At 50.6% G+C, this 18,288-nt stretch overlaps 1 protein-coding gene across 1 annotated transcript in view; it reads right to left on the bottom strand.

Moving 5' to 3' along the window:
* Vipr2 (vasoactive intestinal peptide receptor 2) overlaps positions 1–18,288 on the bottom strand; it is a 55,892-nt gene that overhangs the window by 31,611 nt on the left and 5,993 nt on the right. The window contains exons 3-4 of the mRNA XM_012514183.2: positions 10,428–10,535; positions 7,902–7,999 (exon numbers count right to left, since the gene is read on the bottom strand). Of these exons, the coding sequence (XP_012369637.1) occupies positions 7,902–7,999; positions 10,428–10,535 (206 nt within the window). The remainder of the gene's footprint in view (positions 1–7,901; positions 8,000–10,427; positions 10,536–18,288) is intronic.

Below are 18,288 nucleotides of genomic sequence, written 5' to 3'. Positions count from 1 at the left end.
GACCCTACCCATTCTGCAGGAGCAGCTGCAGTTTGAGACACTGACTCCCACTGGGACTGTCAGGGGCTCAGCCTGCATGACAACTACAGCTGGCTGCCTGATTTCAGGATTTAGAAAAATTTTACACAAGGCCACCAATTTGCAGAACCAGAACCCAACACCTTGATAAAACTCCACCAAATTTCTTTCTTTCTTTCTTTCTTTCTTTCTTTCTTTCTTTCTTTCTTTCTTTCTTTCTTTCTTTCTTTCTTTCTTTTTTTTTTTTTTTTTTGATGAGCAGAATATATTTATTGGGGGGAAAGAAAGCTTCTGTCCAAGAGAAGGAAAGGAGGGGGGCCTTGAGCAGGTGGTCCCCCCAAATTTCTTTCTCACTTTACTAATGCCTTAACTAAGTATGCCAATGTTCACCCCAGTCTCCTGAGGGAATAACCCTATTAACTCCCACTTGCTTCTCAGTTTGCTTCTGACATCCACCAAACTGAGAGAGACACCCCTACATCTTGGCTCTTAGCCTCCCAGGGAAACCTACTCAACCCGGTTTCCATGTCTCTAACAGTAGAGAGGAACAATCAAAGCAATATGAAGAACAGCACGCTAGACTTAATGCCAGCTCTTGGCTGCAGCACTTGGGGATCCTGTGAGAACCAAACCCAGGCAACAGGGCACCACCTGGGCCCCTTCTAATGCATGCTTCAAGTGTGGCAAAAAGGACACTGGGAGTGATCTTGCCCCAATCTGCGGCCACCACCGGGACCTTGTTCCATGTGCAAGCTTGAGGGTTACTGGGAGTGTGACTGCCCTGTCTGCCTGAGAGTGGATAACTCATCCAATTCCCTGCCCCCACAGGATCTCTCATCATGCCTGCTGTACTCATTGATAACTGACTTGCTTGGGCTTGCTGCTGAAGAGGATTGATGGAGCTTGGGGTCCATGGTCCCCATCGAGGTATCTCTGTCAGAGCCCCGAGTCTCACTGGACATCTCAGGTAGGACATTTTCTTTTCTTATTGACATGGGGACCACATAGTGTTCTTCCTGCGTTTTCAGGCCATGGCACTCAGGCTGCAGTTCTCATTGTGGGAGCTGGTGGCCAGCCTACACTACCCCTCCAGCAGGACCCTTTCCCAACCAGTTCCACACACTTTTCTGTACTCATAGTTCTCCGGTCATCCCAACTTGCCCCAGACCGTTCTTATAAAGGGATCTCCTCCAAACACTCTCCTTCTCTTTCACCTTCTTTCTTCCCATGACACTTGTCCTTCAGACTCAACCTCTGCATGCCGCCCATTCATTCCTTCATCTTCTTTCTTCCCTGGTTGACCCCGTAGTTTGAGACACATCTAGTCCCACTTGTGCCACTCATGCTACCCCTGTACTAGCTCACCTCAGGGATCTCTCGCCCTTTTCTGCATTCCTTAGTATCTGATAGCCCCTAAACACCAATGGGGACTTAAACCCATAATCCAACATCTCCTAGCCAATGGTTTTCTTAAAACTGCCCATTAACCTTATAATACCCCTATTCTTTCTTTACTCAAACTTGATGGCTCCTCCAATTTTGCCCAAGATCTCAGGGTTATCAACAATGTGGTTATACTAATCCACTCAGTGTGCCAAATCCCTACACCATGTTCTCTCATATTTCCCCTTCCACTACCCACTTTATGGTCTTGGATCCCAAAGATACCTTCTTCACTATCCCACTACACTTCGATTATCAGGACCTGTTTGCCTTAATGTGGACAGACCCAGATACCCTCCGTTCCCCACAGCACACATGGACAGTTCTGCCTCAGAGATTTAGGGATAGTCCTCACTTCTTTAGCCAGGCCCTGGCTACTGACCTGTCAGCCCTCAATCTCAAACCTAGCACTCTCCAACAGGATATAGATGATCTTCTCTGTCCCCCTCCCATGCCTCAGCCATACAACATCCAAGCTTCTTGTTCTGGCCAAGACCTCTGGGACCAGCTTCCACATGGGCCAGACTCATCATTCCGACAAATACCTCAGCCTCTACCATGATGCCCGTCAGCAGGAAGAAGCTAGAGAGTTGTTGCCCCTTTTAACAACAAAAAGGCAGGAATGATGGGTCTGCACTGATGCAGCAGGCCTGGGCCGTCATGGTGGAGAGTAAGTGTGGCATGGGAATCCCAGAACCAGTGATGAGGAGTACCTCCTAGACTATCTTCCATCCCTTCTCCCCAGGTTAACCAGGAACTTTCTTTTTGATTTTTGCATGCACGTTCCCTTCCCCAGTCAGCAACTATTGTGTCACTGTACCTTCTATGTAGACTCCGCCTCTAGCCCAATTCCTTAAAAGTCCCAACCTCTCTCTCTGCCTATAGGGTCTCTGGCTTCTCTTTTGGCAACTCACCTATGCCCAGCAATAAAGGATTTCTTTTCTTTAACCAGCTTCTCCTTTATTCCAGAGGAAGCAACTTTATACTAACAAAGTCGGTGGTAAAAAAATAAAATAAATAAACTCGATATAAATATATTATTTTTGAAAAGCTTAAAATTTGATTATGTATAAACACAAAAGCAATGCCTGCTTGCCAGGGGGGAGTTAGGAGAGACACCAACATAGAAAGGGCCCAGCTTCTTTGTTCCCACTGACTACTTGTCACTGGCTGCCAACCCCTGCCCCAGTTATCTGTTCTCCAAATCATGGGACATGAGGGGAACCCCCTTGTCATGCTCTCTAGACTTTTCACAGATCACCCAGAGCCCAGGAGGGCAGCACTGCGTGTGTGAACTCCTTCATCTCCAGCATATTGAACTTCTGCCCTGTGCATCAGCCACATGAAAAATAACGATCCAGTGGACAGTATGGTGGCTCTCACAGTGTCCTGGTCACATTGGCTGGGATGACGGCTCCTGATGGTTCACAGTAGGGCAGCCACGACCTCAGTCTAGACCTCCTCTGTAACCCTGGAGCCACATGTGAATGACCTGGGCATGGCCACAGAGCTCCATACTGACTGCCACATACCTCTAGCCATGGAGTCCTTCACAGTGGCTCCTCAGTAGATGCCATCTCATCACAGGAATCTGTGTCTTTTACTTCCTAGATCACACAGACCCTAAGTCTGTGCCCCTCCCCAATCTTTTAGGATAGTCTTCTCTAATTCTTTCAGGACTTAAGGAACCTGGAGACCCATCACCTGCCCATGGCCATGGGACATCTGTAGTAGTGCCTTAGCCTCCTCCCATTCTGTTTCTCCTCTGGACTTGAAGAAGCTCTTCCTACACTTGCAGAGTGCCACATGCACAGCCTCAGTTACAAGAATAAGTGTGGCCCCCATCTTGACCACAGTCCCTGTGGCTAATATCAAGAAGGGTCTCTGTGGATGCTGTCTCAGAACTCCAGGACAAATGTGGGTCAGTCAGGGGTCAAACTGGTCCTGAGGCTGAGCCATCAGGGTGAAGAGCCTTGGGGATGCAAAGCCACAACTAGACGGAAGGAGCAGCTATGGTGGCCAAGACACTGAGAGGAGATGGTGTACATATTTTTAGGAATATGGCATAATATGGAAGAAATGTGTCCACTTGACACAGAGGAAGGCTGAAATACCAAATGGCTCATGGCTAAATTTAGCAGAAGTGCTTTTACTTAAGAACTGCGGAGGCAAAGGCTTCATAATCAAAAGATGTGCCCAGAGAACCTGCTGGGCCGCAGCCACCAGTGTGTCATGTCCTGGCAGGATTGAGTCCTGGCCCACCTGACCACAGGGTACATGGGCTGGGGCTGCACAACACTGTAGATGTAGACATTTGATGGCATTGTCCCCAACGACCATGGCTCAAAGCTCCCAATTCATCAAAGTTCCTGCTCTTTCATCTGTGTCCAAGGTGACCTTCAATCCCCCAAAGCAGAACTGTGCTGCTGAGCTTTAGGGGAGTGTTTCTGTGTGCTTTCCAACACCTCAGTTCACCTCACAGGCAGAGAGGACCTCTGGAGAAGTTGAGCAGCAGCTGAAGCTATTGGCAGCGGCGTTCTTGTGTCTAGATCTGATGTGGGTTTTTCCAAACTTACTTGACTATTGGACACTCAGCCTTGATGGCTAAGATCGAGGCTTTTCAGTCGTCAGTATCTTGTGATAGGACATGAAGCTTGACTCCCACTGGCTGAAATGTAGCACCTCCCTGGTGACTAGGAGGGCTGTGCATGTCCTGGCATAAAGGTAAATTCTACCTTGCACAAGCCATGGCTTCTGTCCCTTCCCAGTGTAGCCTGTGGCCACCTCTTCATCTGCTTGCTATACTCATCCCCAGCCCCAATTGTGGGCATCAGTCCCAGGGCCAGTGCATGGAACTGGTGACTTTCTCTACATGGGACACTGGGCAGCCCCAGGGTGAAACTGATTTGAGAGGACACAGACCAGGACAGCTGGGTATGGAAGCTGATGACAGAGCCCAGTGAGCAGATGGGTCAGGACCTGATGGAAGCTGTGAGACCCACAGTCAGGGCCTGGATCTCGAAGACCCTTGGTCCCTGTGCCTCCCTGTTGTGCGGACTCTGGACACTCACCATCCTTGCCTTTTGACTCCTTTGTATGCAGCCAAGCACATAGCTTTAGTGGAGACTACTTTTTCCCTTGAACTGAATTAATTTTGAAGGTAAGAAGCACTGCACACAGAACACTCAAGGTAGAATATTGCTGGCAGTGAGCAGAAAATTCAATTAAATGCATAATTCTGGGAGTAAGCTAAGGGGCAGAGAGCCCTGACAGCCTAGGGGTACCCTGAGGTAAGGGGCAGCACTTCATCTAGGCATTGGCCCCCAAAACATCTGAGTGTCCAAAGTCTTCAGCAGAAACTGCCAGTGGGAAGAAAAATTATTCTTTGGGTTTGTGTCATAATTTTTATTGCTTTTTCAGCTTAAAATATTTTGACTTTCTAATCCATTATTATGGAATATGCATTTATGATATTTATAGGACCTCTGAAATGTTTAATTATGAAGACAAACAGTTCTTCAAGGGAACTCATGCTGAGGCCTTGCGTGGGCAGGCTGCAGGGTGGTTCGTGGGGGACTCTCCTGGGCCAGAGGAAGGACTTGGGGTCTGCTCTGCAGTGCATGCATTCACCCTGCTGCTGCCATCCTGTGACCAGCCCTGGGTATAACCCAGGTGCCCAAAGCCCCTGTGCAGGAGCACAGCATGAGCATGCACACAAGCCTCCCAAGCCTGCCTAGTCCGAAAGCTGCATCATGCCCTCCCTGCCCTCAAGAGAGTGTGTGTACGTGCTCAAGGCCTCACCTCCTGACTCTGCACAGTCCTGAGTGCTCTAGTCACTGGTGGCTGCAGGACCATGCAGTACCTCTGAGTCCTGCCCCTTCTCAAGCACAACAGCAGACCAGGGTCAAATGAGTGGTGAAGCCCAGATGGGGAGCCTAGAATGGCACGTGGTTCCCCTGGATAGGAAGCCCTCCCCTGAGCTGGTCAGGACTCCTGCCACTGTGTGGGAAGCCACACCTCCTAAGACAGTCTGTTGCATCCAGGAGGGCCAGCCCAGGAGGATCAGGGCAGAACAACCCAGCGACCATCCCTGCTTGGGTCAAAATCCAGGGGACTGAAAACAGGCCATACTGACCCTTTTCTGTAGAGAAATAACTGCTCAGCCAAGTCAATGCTTTCTGAGCGATTTCATAGGATTGTCTCCTGGTGTGAAAATACTAAATTATGACAGAGCAGCAGGCCAGCCTGGGAGCCTGGAATCTGCTCGCATCTCCCATGGAAACATGCTCTGGATCCCAAGTCAGTGTGAATGTTGCTGACCTGGGTTCTTTTCCATCCCCATTATTTCCTGCTGGGACAGATGAGATGAAATTTCAATGCCAAGCCTGGGCCCCAGGTGGGTGTCAGGCTCCTTCCAAAGGGACTTACATAGAGGTTTACACCAGCCTGCTTGCATGGACCTAGTTGGGCCTTGTTTGTGAGGCCCATTAAATGCAAAAGAACAAACACTGAGCACATAAGGGGCAGCAGCATCTGGCACTGGGATGACCCTGGAGACTGCCTCTGTGTGAAAACAGGATGTGACTACCTTTCCAGTGAGTGGGGCAAGAAGGTCATCACAGGGGCTGGGTGATGAGGGAAGACATGACGAGGACAATGGGAACCGAGGGCCATGGGCTACAGGACAGAGGAACTGAACTGCGGAGTTATTTCGTTTGCAGTAAGTTCTAAGTATTGTTAACCTTACTCAGTCAGGGCTGGCGCTCTCTTGTCCACAGGGCCTGGTTCGTGGCTTGGGATGTGTGGGTGAGTGCTGAGGCCCAGATTCCAGCTTGCTCTCGTGACCACCAAGTGTGGCTCACACACTGTCTCTGTGTGCTTTTTGCACTCCAAGGCACAGGGTTGCTCATGGCTGCTCAAGCTCTAAGGCTAACCAGAGGGTGACAGCCTCTAGGAGCATGAAACATGTGGTGTAGAAAAGCCAACCAGGCACAACACACCAGGTGGGCGCACTCACAGCACCCCTGAGGCCACGCCCTCTTCCAAGCCATTAGCATTGCAAAAGAAGGTATTTTTCCAAGGGAGCTGTTTTCAGCAAGCAACATCACACATGGCAGAGCCAGGTCACCAAACATGCAGTGTGGGGACGGACAGGCCACGGATTCTCTCATCTCCACACTAGGACTGTGGAAAGTGTCACTGCAGGGTGGGGGAGCCCCATCCATTCCCTGAGTGCATGGGGTGCTAAGAGGATCCCAGCCCTGACACTCAGCTGGACCTGTTTCAGGATGCAGGTGGGGCCCCCCTGGGGTCTGCTGCCTTACTGTCCCTGTGGCCCTGGGAGCTGCCCTTTCACAGGGAAGTCAGAACAAATGTGGGCAGTGATGAGTGACGGCACTTCTCTCAATCTTTGTTTCCTGGGGGAAAGGGTGATTTCTGGATTGACTCAGGTGACAGTGGCACTATTTTCTGGCTCACCCTGTGCCATCACTCCCATAGTCCTCACAGCTGCGGCCTGGGGAGGAGCACTGCCTGCAAATAGCAGCACACTGATGAAAAGAGAGGTGATGTCTTTCCTGGGCTTCATCATTTGGTAGGGAAATAACTGGCTTTGAATTGTAAACTTCAGTGAAGAAAAGAAGATAAGCTTGAAGGAAGAGGGTGAGAAGATGGGGTGCCGCCCAGAGGCCTGGGGGGGGGAGGGCGCCCGTGCCAGGTGGGGTGACCTGCTGCAGGTCAAGGGGTAGGGGTCAGTGTTTCACATTGTGTGGGCTGTGGAGGGATCTGTGAGAGGCATGTACTTTCCAGGGCCTCTGACTGTCCATACTTGTGCAGGCGTGTGTCCATGAACAGCTGGCTGCAGAGCTGTGAGGCGACCGAGGCTGCAGCCAGGTCGGCGTTTATCTGCAGTAAAGGGGGCTGCAGCGCTGCAGTGGCGGAGGCTGGGAGGGGTGGCACAGGCAGAGGGCAGACTTGCTGCATGCAAGAATGGTCTTGCTTCCTAAGAGCACAATCCCTCAGGTGGGTCCCTGTGGAAAGCTTCAAATGAGGGTCCTGTGTGCCTGACAAGCTACCAGAAGCACCTGCCCAGATGCCTCTCTGCTGAGAACAGACCCAGGCTGACTGAAAGGTTCTAAATCTGGGTCAAGTCCACTATGGTTCAGGGCTTCTCAGTAACTCACACTGTGGTGAAGGCTAAGTTGGCATGAGGAAACCCACATGACAAGAAGGTGGGCTGCTCAGGACCGGACAGAGAGCCCACTTCCAGGGCCCCATTGCCTAGATGGGTACAGAAGGCTGTCTCTCCAGGCCTCCAAACTGTGGAGCAGTCAACTGGTCCCACAAGCCAGGCAGCAGGGCAGACAGAGAACCTGGGAGGAGTCAGTCAGCTGCAGCTGGGAAAAAGGGAAGCTTCGTGCTCTCACACGGGCAGGACCTACCTTGCTCTCATCCTCCAGGTCACTGTAGCCACACGCGTCTATGAAATCTGGGAATGTCTCGGACCATCCATCACTGGTGCAGTTTTTGCTTATGTTTCCTGGAAAGTAAAGTTTAACTGTTTTATCTGCAAGTCTGTGGAAACTTGACTCAGGCCCGACAACACGGCAGCCTGAGTCCAGGCCGTCCTGAAGCCATGTCTGCTCTGGCCATGCAGAAGCCTTCCTTAGCTTCTCCATCCACATCATCTCTCCACATGTTCCTCACAGGCTCCGTGGGGCTGACACTGTGGACAGACCCAGCCATAAATCAATAAAAACAAATTGTAATTCTAAGTGCTACAAATCTGAATGCTTTATTTTGGAGCAGAATGATTGTGATGTTTTTCACCATGAGAGAGAGCTACAGCATAGTCCAAGCCCTGTGGGACTCACCCGCTGCCTGCTCACTCCCCTCTGCCCACTTGACCCTGTTCTGTCCACTGTCCCATTCTTTCCTGTCATGCCCCAGGTCTGGTACTACTGTCTCCTTTCAGTCCAACTCTCACCCTTCTCTGCCCAAGAAGCAAGAGCATCTCCTGACTGGAGGAAACAGACGGTGGGGTTCAGGGTTAGCTGCAAGACATAAAGGCAGCTGTGATCTCATCGTCTACTGTCTGTGCCTAAATCTGCCTTCCACAGTAAACTCAGAAATGCAGTGTCCCCTCTCTCTGAAAAGAATATGTCCTGATCGATAATCACACCAATAGTGCTTTGTGGAGATTCCTGAGTTGGCCAGGCCCCACACCTGCCCATGCAGAGCCTCCATGCTCTACACCCCAGGGTGCTGCCTCCTCTAGGCAGAGCCCAGGCACAGGGCATCAGACTTAGCAAATGTCTTCACTCACATCATCTATTTATTTTGGGACATCCTAGGGAGGCAGACTTGGCACATGTTGCTGATTCCACTTCACAGATGTTAGAATAAGGTCCTGGAGGTTGGATGACTACTGAGTAGGAGTCTGATTTTCTAACTGAAAAGTCCTGACCTTTTTTTACACTGTAGCTGCTTACCCACCCATGGCTTTGACTCATCAGACAAAATGGAGCAAGTTCATCCTGCTATGGGGGCAATCTGTCAGTAGCTCCTTCCAGGCAAGGTGGTGGGTGGAGTGAGACCAAGACCTGACTGACTCCACGGGCTGCATAGCTTCCCTGGAGACCTGCTGGTGGTCCTCCAGAGGTGTCTCCCTCTCAGGATACACCTAACAGGTGTTCACAGGGATGGCTGCTTCCTGGTCCTGTGCTAATAGAATTGGGATCTTTTGGGATGATATTTATGACTCAGTCATTGACTGGGTGGGAGTTGGTAAAGTTCAGACTCTCTCAACTGACTCAGGTCGCTTAAGACTGTAGATGACCCATGTATAGGTGTGGCTTCAACCTGGACCTTCTGCAGGTAAGGAGCAAGGGTCCTTTCCCCCATCTCAGTGTTCCCATAACTTTATTTTGAAGTTTAACACTACTAGTCTTCAAAGTTTCCACCCTCCAACACCCACCCAGAAAAAAAGTTCTCCACAGTTCTGGAAAGCATCAAGCTTTTCTATTTCCAGGTGCATCTTCTATTCTCCAGTTTTATAGACAGATGTCCACAATAGGAAAATATGAATCATTCACAAAAACCAAAGCCTCTTCTCTGGAGTGAGTGGAGGGTATGCCCTGGGCACAGCAAGCCAGGCACCGAAGAGGGGTCTAGGCAGCATCCGAGACCGCACACTCAGGTGCTGCCAACTTCAGGTCACACTGAAGGAGCTGGTGTTGTGGGGCTGGGGGCGGCAGGGTCGGTGCAGCAACCCGGCCACTAGCTGGCAAGAGGGAAGCTCAGCGCCAGAGGCAGCCCTTCCTCCACTGTCATGGCTCCTCCCCTCCTTCATCCAGGGCACAGGGCTGGGGAGCCAGCTCAGGGTACAGCCTGCCTAGCAAGTGCAAGGCCCTATGTTCAATTCCTGGTACAGAAAAGAAAGAAAGGAAGGAAGGAAGGAAAGGAAAGGAAAGGAAAGGAAAGGAAAGGAAAGGAAAGGAAAGGAAAGGAAAGGAAAGGAAAGGAAGGAAAGGAAAGGAAAGGAAAGGAAAGGAAGGAAAGGAAAGGAAAGGAAAGGAAAGGAAAGGAAAGGAAAGGAAAGGAAAGGAAAGGAAAGGAGAGAAGACAGCCCAAGAACATTCTCGCAGGTTTATGGGAGTTCCTCTCTGCAGAGGCCATTGCAACCTTCGCCACCTTTTCCACTGCCTCTAAAGGTTTGGTGGTAGCTCCCCAAGTCTGTGTCTCTAGCTCAGCCTCTCTCTTCATGCCTCCTTCTGGGTCAAGTTGTCAGTGTCCTCCTGCTCCCCAAAGCCACTGCTCACCCTGGTGCAGCCCTGCTGCTCTCTGGGGCACTTGGCAGCAGAAGGGGCCAGAAATGACCACAGGAAGTGAGGCCCAGCTTCCATGAGGGAAAAACCAATTCTCAGATGCAAACTGCATAGGACAGGAGTCAGCCCACAGGGACTTACCTGGCTTGGTGTAGAAGTTGCTGAACACTGGGGGGCAGGGCACGGTGACCGTCTCCCCCAGGTCTGCAGGGCGCCAGCATGTGAGGTTGTCCCAGATGCCAGGGCATGCTGGAAGGAGAAGCAGAGTGTGAGGGTGTGTGGCCATGGCAGTGCGAGGGGCAGGCAGCTCTCTCAGATGGTCTCAGGGAGGAAGCTATAATCAAACATGCCCCTGCAGGCTACTTTCAGAGAAGTACAGTCAGGATGTCACCAAGAACACAGCAGGCCTGTGTGCTCATGGGATTCATTTTGGAGCTACAACAAGGTCTGTGCTAGAAAATATTTGAATAATTCAAGAGACTGGGAACTTTGAAAAGCTAAAATTTTATTTTAGTTAATTTACAAAAATAATTTTATGTATTTATGGAGTAAAAGTGGTGTCTCTGTAGCTGTAGAGTGTTGAATGATCAAGCTAAACTAATGAGCATACCCACCACCTCAGACACTTCTTTGGGATGAGAATACTTAAACCTCTCTCATTTAGTATTTTGAAATACACAGTATTAGGTACAGTGGCCCTGCTGCGTGAGGCACAGCCCTCCTTTCTGAGTGAAAGCTCACACCTTCTTCTCTCCCGCTGCTGACCTGTCCCCTCTCTGCTTTGTGATTGACTCACAGGTCCCATGTGAGTGCGGCCCTGCTGTACTTGTCTTTCTGTGCCTAGTTATTTCATCTAGCTGTCCACTTCAGATCCAGCTATGTTACTGCAAATGATGGAATTTCCATCTTTTTAATGACTGAGTAGTATTCTACTGTGAATCTAGATCATTTTTCCCCCCACTGGGAGTCAGACTCAGAGTCTCAAGCCAGCTAGGCAGTGCTGCACTGCTGAGCTACATTCTTAGCCCGCCACATTTTTAATGAAAAAATTTGAACTTAAGAATTCACAGGGACACTCCGTCCTCTACCCTCCCTCTAAGAAGCTCATCCACAGAGCTCCCGCAGAGCAAAGGCCACGGAGGAAGGCCCAGAGGTGCCAGGGAGCTGGCCCAGAGTCCGAGCAGGGCCAGAAGCACCTGTTCCTACCTGGCCCGGCTGAAGCCTCTATTGCTCATGTGTTAGTTTCCTGTTGTGGGGTGCAGGCACAGCACCCACAGCTTATGGGGGAGAGGCTTGTTTTACCTCATGAGTTAGTCTACAGCAGAGCCAGCCTAATAGAGGGCCTGGCTTAGGGCTCCTGGCAGCCGGAAGCAGGCAGCAAAGGGGGCACGCGGGCAAGAAGCCCCTGTGGGTCACAGCCCGGCGAGCCCTTCCAGTCAGGCCCTGCTTCTACCCCAGTACCGTCAGCTACTGAGCTCCTCAGTGACTGCAGCACCTCATGACCCACTCACCTTGCAAACGCAAGAGACTTCTGGGGGAGCTTTAGATCTAAACCACAATACCTTTCCACAGAACTGAAACACCCCTGACCATCATGGCCATGAGGACTGTGTTTTCTACGGTCCCTCCTTGTGCCTCACGTGAGCAGCTAGACTCCTCCCAAGGACACCACTGAGTAAGACACCCTCCCAGGGGTCTCCGCTCCTGGAGTGGAACCCCAGCTGCCAGCCAAGGCATCTTGGTAAACAAGATGGATGTGAGTTCGTCATCCAGATGGAGGAAGGACACGGCACAGACACCAGCGTGCCCTGGTGGTGCCTCCTCTGCATGCTGGGCGCCAAACGTGCAGAGGGAAGTGTTAGCGTTAACAAGAAGACGGTGAGACAAGGAGAGAGAAACTGGAAAGTGGGCTTTATTTGAGGGGGAAGAACAGTGTCTCTGGCCTGTCCGGACCAGCTCAGGTGAGCAGGCTACACCGGGACTCATAGTCAGGTCCAAGAACATTTCCTGTAGAGGGTGATCTTTCTCCTTCCTAGGAGAAACCACAGCAAAGCACTCCTTGTTCGCTGGCCATGCCCAGTGTCGCATTTGCTGTGGCTGAAGGGGAATGGCCATCTGGCTGGACATGGGGCTGCACAGAGCTCCTCTCCACTGCTGTGGTTCTCTCAGCTTCGCCTGAGTCACACTACAGGAAGAAGAGCCAGGACTGGGCTGGGCTCGCTGCCAGTGTCTTGATCCCCTGGGGACAGAGCTCTGCAGAAAGTCACCTGTGAGGCCCCATATTCCAGGGGCTGCATTCAGGGATATGGCAGAGCTGAGGGCAGCTGGGCTTGGCTTCTGAGCTCTGGGGCTTGGTGCTGCCGCCCTGAGCCATGCCACTGACTTGCTCTGAGACGCCTTCTCTGAAGCATCCCTTCCCACTGCAGCTCCCAGACTTGCTGCTGTGTGACCCTCCAGGCCAGCTGGCTGCACGGGGCAACACTGCAAGGAGGCTCCAGGGCGCCCTCTCTGCCTGGCTGTACCCAGGGTCCAGCTGCTGCCTACGACCTTTCGTTTTGCCCCGCGCAGCCTCCCTGCAGGTCTCCTCAGCCGCTCCATTCCATGCTTGCAGAGGCAACTGTGAGTTTCACTTCTGAGTCTTGCTCAGGGCATCTGGTCTCAGGAAGGGGACCTGTCCCCAACATGAGTTATTTCTACAGAGCCAGGAGGTCCTCTATATTGACACCTCTCATCTTTCCCATTGAAGAATATATCGCTTATGTTTTCATGTGATTTGTGTCGAGTACCATCAATTTAGTGGTCCCATAGTGTTCCATAGTCTATGAAGTGTGATTAAAATACAGTGAATATTTGCATAAAAACTTATGCAAAGACACACTGGTATTAATTCCCCTCAAAATTCTACCCCTCACTTTGAACATACTCATCCCATCATTCTCATTCACCATGTTTTGATCGCAATGTATATAACAATCAAATCTCCATTGGTAAGCCCTCAGTACTCACTAAACTTGTGAGGACATAATTGTCTCATAGGACATCTAGATATTAAGTACTAGACAGGGTGAAAAATGCTTGTTCTTTGGTCTTTTAGGAAGAATTTTTCTCTTTTATAATTGATGAGGAAACTATGAGAATGCTGATTAATGACTATGTAAAGAGTAATTAAAGTCAGATAATTCAACATGTTCTTGCTTCCAAACACAACTGGTTCAGATGAAAATCAATAGATAATAAGATATTGATGATACTATTTCTGAGCTATTGAAATGAAAACTAGGAAGCCATTGACAGATGCAGGAATGCCTGAAGCTTAGTGATGACAGCACAGCCATCAATTCTGCAGTCTGCTTACCTTGGTGGACCTACACCTGTGTGGAGATTGCCTGTGTGGGGCTGGGCCTGCGCAGGGCTCTCTCTGGGCCTGGGCCTGTGTGGGGCTGCATTGGTGTGGGGCTCACTTGTGCAGGGTTCACCTGTGTGGAGATCACCCATGCAGGCAGGCTTCTGTCTCTTCTCCAGTGTGGTGAGAGCTGGGAAAAGAGGTTTCGGGGCCTCTTCTGAGTTCTACATTTGGAAGTCCTTTAGAAAAACTTACCTTCATTTTGGCCTAATTTCACTGATCCTTTATGTATAAAACCACTTAAACTAAAAGCTGGATGGAATTGGGAATTGAATTGGGAATATAAATTGTTTGCAGGTGCTTTGTCCTTTGAACTCCAGCCAGCCGTTCTGACCCGAACTGTCCCCAGTAAGTGGCTCCTCGCCGCCAGCCTCGCAAGCCACGGCATTGCTCACGCTCACGGAGGATGCCGCCTTCTCCTGGAGCAGCACCTCTCGCTGAGCCACTCAGCCAGCCAGCACACCAAAGGTCCCCCTTGCAGCGGGGAGCCCAGACCAGCTGTGTGCAGCCTCGGAGGCGAGAGGGCCACTCTGCAGCACTTCTAGACTGCCTCACTGTGGGTTTCTTCTCAGAGACCCCTCAAGGTGGCATCATGTTTGGATACCTGGTGTCACTTGGAAATATTTCACAGCCACATGAGCTGGCCATAAGCAGCATGACAGACTCCATGGGTCTGCTTGCTGAGTGTGGGTGGGCCCATGGCAGAGATGCAGATACTGGTCTCTGGGACCACTTCACAGAGGTCCCTGTGGGAACATGGAGGAAGCAGGGTGTGACTGCCCCAGGTCCAGATCGCATGGCCAAGAGGAGGTGAGCATGGTGACAGGGAAGAAGACCCTCCTGCCGCTGGCCACACTGCCAGTGCCCTTGGAGCTGGACTCCTCCGCAGACATCACCGGAGGCTGCCTGCTCAGGCACTTGACCATCAAATACCCTGTTACTCTGAGTCCCATCAAGTCCAGGCATGCTGAATGGAATAATGGCTACACAATTTTTTTTTTTTTTTTTTGCTCCGAATGCCTTCAGGGCAGGTTTGGCTGGCTTGAGTTGTGGGGATCGAACCACAGCAACCTGAGCCTGACTGCTTTGTTGAAGCAGCCACTTAAAGAACTGAGCTAAGGGGCAGGCCCCCAGCTACACAAATTTTGCCACATGAAGGATTTCTTTTCTTTTTGTTCTGAGGATACATATTTACATTATCTGTCCTTAACCTATTTCCCAGTAAGATACGGAGGAATACATCTGTATATTAGCAAAGGTGGGTATGGTGCCAAATGCCGATTTAGAAAAGCTGCAATTAGGAATGATGACGGTTGCTACTGGCAGAAGCAGAGATGAAGGAAGTCTTTTGAGGGATCTCCCCAAAGCAATGACCTGTCAAAACAATGAGAAGAACATGCTCTGGAATGTGTAGAGGACAAATGAGAATGCTGTTCTTGCAGATAATTAGGGTAGCTGTAAGATAACCCCATGCTGGGAGGCTAGCGATGACTCAGGAGACAAAGACATAGCTCAGGGGTCTGCCGATAGCTGTCCCAGGACACAGACCCTAAGCAGCAGGCTGTTCCTCCCTGCTGACCTCACACAGCTCCTAGGTGAGCTTCAGCCAAGCGTCTTATGATCTTCAGTACTGAGTACTCGCAGCTTCAGCAGATGCCCACCAGCACCTGAGGGCACTCTCATGCATCAGCGCCAGTGGGGTGAACCTTGCCTGACTGCAGTTTCCCAACCCACAGTGTAGATCAAGTGACCCTGGATTTATTGAGCTCACATGAGCCATAGTGTGGACAGAGTGACTGTCGCCTGATGGCATACCCAGGAGCCACAGTGTGGATGGAGCAGCTGTCATCTTAGTGTGCTCCCATGTGCCACAGTGTAGACTGAGCATCATCTTACAGCATGCCTTCCAGCTCTCCAACAAAGCCTTTTCAGAAGAAGGACAGCAGAATCGTAGTGGCCAACACAGCTGGAAACTCAGGATTTGCCTGCCTATGCGCCCATGTGCCTGCACATGTGGCCCTTTGGATGCATGGAGGAAACAGCTGGGGAAGGTAGGGACCTGAGCTCCCACACAGTGAGGGTGCCAGCTGCACTCTCAGTGCTGCCAAGAACTGTGAAGCCACCAGAGCTCTGTGGACTCTGGGGAGACCTGGTCTTCTGTCTAGTTCAGGGATGTCACCAACTAGATGCGGCTTACAGCTGGGGTGCTGGGCCACCAGAAGCTGTGCCCATGTCATGATCAGAAGCTTGAAGTCACTACCCAAATGGTGGTGACATATTTCATTCCCAGGAACTAGGACATCATTTGTACCAAACTAATGCTAGCTGCCTGGGAGTCTGGGAGACACCCAAAGAGCACATCAGAGTGTTACACGGCACATATGTGGAATCTATGAACCAATCCAGAGCAGTGTGCAGGTGGATATTAAAAGCTAAAATCGAAAAAGAAGATGACAATTAGAGTAAACACACACATTGTGTTAGCTGGTGTGCGTGTATAAGGGATAGAAGACACCGTGTGTGGAGTTACAAGAAGGGCTGGGAGGCGCTGGTTGAAGGGAAGTCTGGTGTGGAAGTTTCTCACTGTTTATATTTTTAACAATATTTTTCTATGTGCATAAATCACTCTTTTCTTTCTTTTATTGATTATTGATTGCAGCACTTGGGATCGACCCAGGGCAAGTCTCTAACACTGAGGTTCATCCCTAGCTTCCCCCTTCCTTGTTTAAAAAAATTGTGTGTGTGTGTGTGTGTGTGTGTGTGTGTGCAGGATCTCACTACACAGCTCGGACTCATAGTGATCCTCCTAATTTCTGTCTTCCTAGTGCTGGGATTACAGGCATGCAGAACCATGCCTGGGCTCCATGGCTGGATCATGTGCCCTGGAGTGGCGCCAGTGTGGCATGTGGTGCCAGGATTCGAACCCTGGTCCCTGTGCTTACCAAAATAAGTGCTTAGTCTGCTGAGCTATATCACCAGCCCTCCTAGCCTCCCACTTCTAATGTGAGAATATTCACTAATTCCTTTAACAAAAAGCTCTAAAACATCTTTCTGAGGCCTGTAAGACTTGGGTTGGGATGCAAGCCAAATTTGGTGGTGTATGCCTATAACCCCAGCACTTGGGACAGGCCACGAGAGGCCAGACTGTGCTACACAGTGAGGTCCTGTCTCAACCAACCAAAAGGAAAAAAAGAAGATAAAAGAAAGATTGGGAAATATATCAAGACACCGAGATGCTACCTCCTTTTGAGGACAGTGGGGGAGAAGGGGCAGTAATCACAGGGGGTGGTGGCCAGCAAGGTGACCACACAACATGGCTGGGTAGTGGTGGATGTCCAGGCCCCTGTGGAGCCACCTGCCCTGTGGAAGTGTGCCCATGGGCACCTCATGAAGATGCCTTGCCATCTTTCTATCTTTCTGAGGCTCTCTCTCTCTCTCTCTCTCTCTCTCTCTCTCTCTCTCTCTCTCTCTCTCTCTCTCTCTCTCTCTCTCTCGTGGTACTTGGGATTGAATTCAGACCCTGTGCTTGCCAGGCAAGCTCCTATTCTGAGGCTGTTGCCCTGACCTTCCCCAGCCTGTACCTGCTGTGGAGCACAGAAGGCAGGCTGTCCAGTGGCTCCCAGGAGATGCTGTAGTTTCCTGAGCTGTGACACAGATGCCTTCATGAACACAGCCGTCTGAAGGGACTTCATGAGACCCCAAGGTTATGAGCTCATGCTGTGAGTGTTGCTGCAGGCAGAAAGGCCTAATCTCTGGTCCTGGCCTCAGGCCTTGTGTCTTCTGCTGGCATCTATGAAATTGTTATTGCTACCTCGTTGGCTTACAGTGGGGACCCCTCACAGTTCCTGACATATGCACCATAGTACATTTAGTACCTTTTGTTTAAAACAAATTAAACCCAGCCATTTAGGCCAGCACCTTTGAGGCCTGGCCCTTTGCCATCCATGCTCCGACACTGTGCCATGTAGGAATGGGACTTCGCCAAAAATGCAGGCGCCGTCCCTGCTCTGTCAAATACTGCTGTGTCCCCATGGTAGGCAGGAGATGACATGAGGTCATAGGACAGTCTGCAGGCACCAGGAGGTGACTGCCTTGGCCCAACCAGGTATAGGCAGTGTCACCAAGGTCTCCAGACCACATGGCAGCAAGGCTAAGCTGGGTTTGACCATGAATCTGTATGTTCGTTGAGCTCTGTTCCTCAATGAACAGAGCAAATGGTTTAAAAACATTCAGAACAAAAATTAGTTTTTGTTTCAATTTGTTACAAGTTTTTTTCTATTCATTATTGCTATGATTTGGATCTAAAATGTCCCTCCAAAGGCTCTACATATTTAAAGGATGGGATTTTAGAAGGTAACTGGATCATAAGGTTCTAAATTCACATGCAGATTAATCTATAGCTTGAGGGCAATACTATAGTGTACTATAGCAGGCAACAAAAGCAGGAGTTTAGGGCCTGGTTGGGGGGCGGAGCCAGGGGCATGGCCTGGGGGTGGTCCTTAGGGGCGGGGCCGTGGCTCAGTGGAACAAGTGCTTCCCTGGGGTGGTCCTTAGGGGCGTGGCCATGGCTCAGTGGAACAAGTGCTTCCCTGGGGTGGT

This window comes from Octodon degus, unplaced genomic scaffold (assembly GCF_000260255.1).
Source record: "Octodon degus isolate 3935 unplaced genomic scaffold, OctDeg1.0 scaffold00027, whole genome shotgun sequence".
Taxonomy (NCBI): Eukaryota; Metazoa; Chordata; class Mammalia; order Rodentia; family Octodontidae; genus Octodon; species Octodon degus.
Note: the sequence above shows the minus strand (reverse complement) of the source record. Positions and strands in the feature narration are given on the sequence as shown.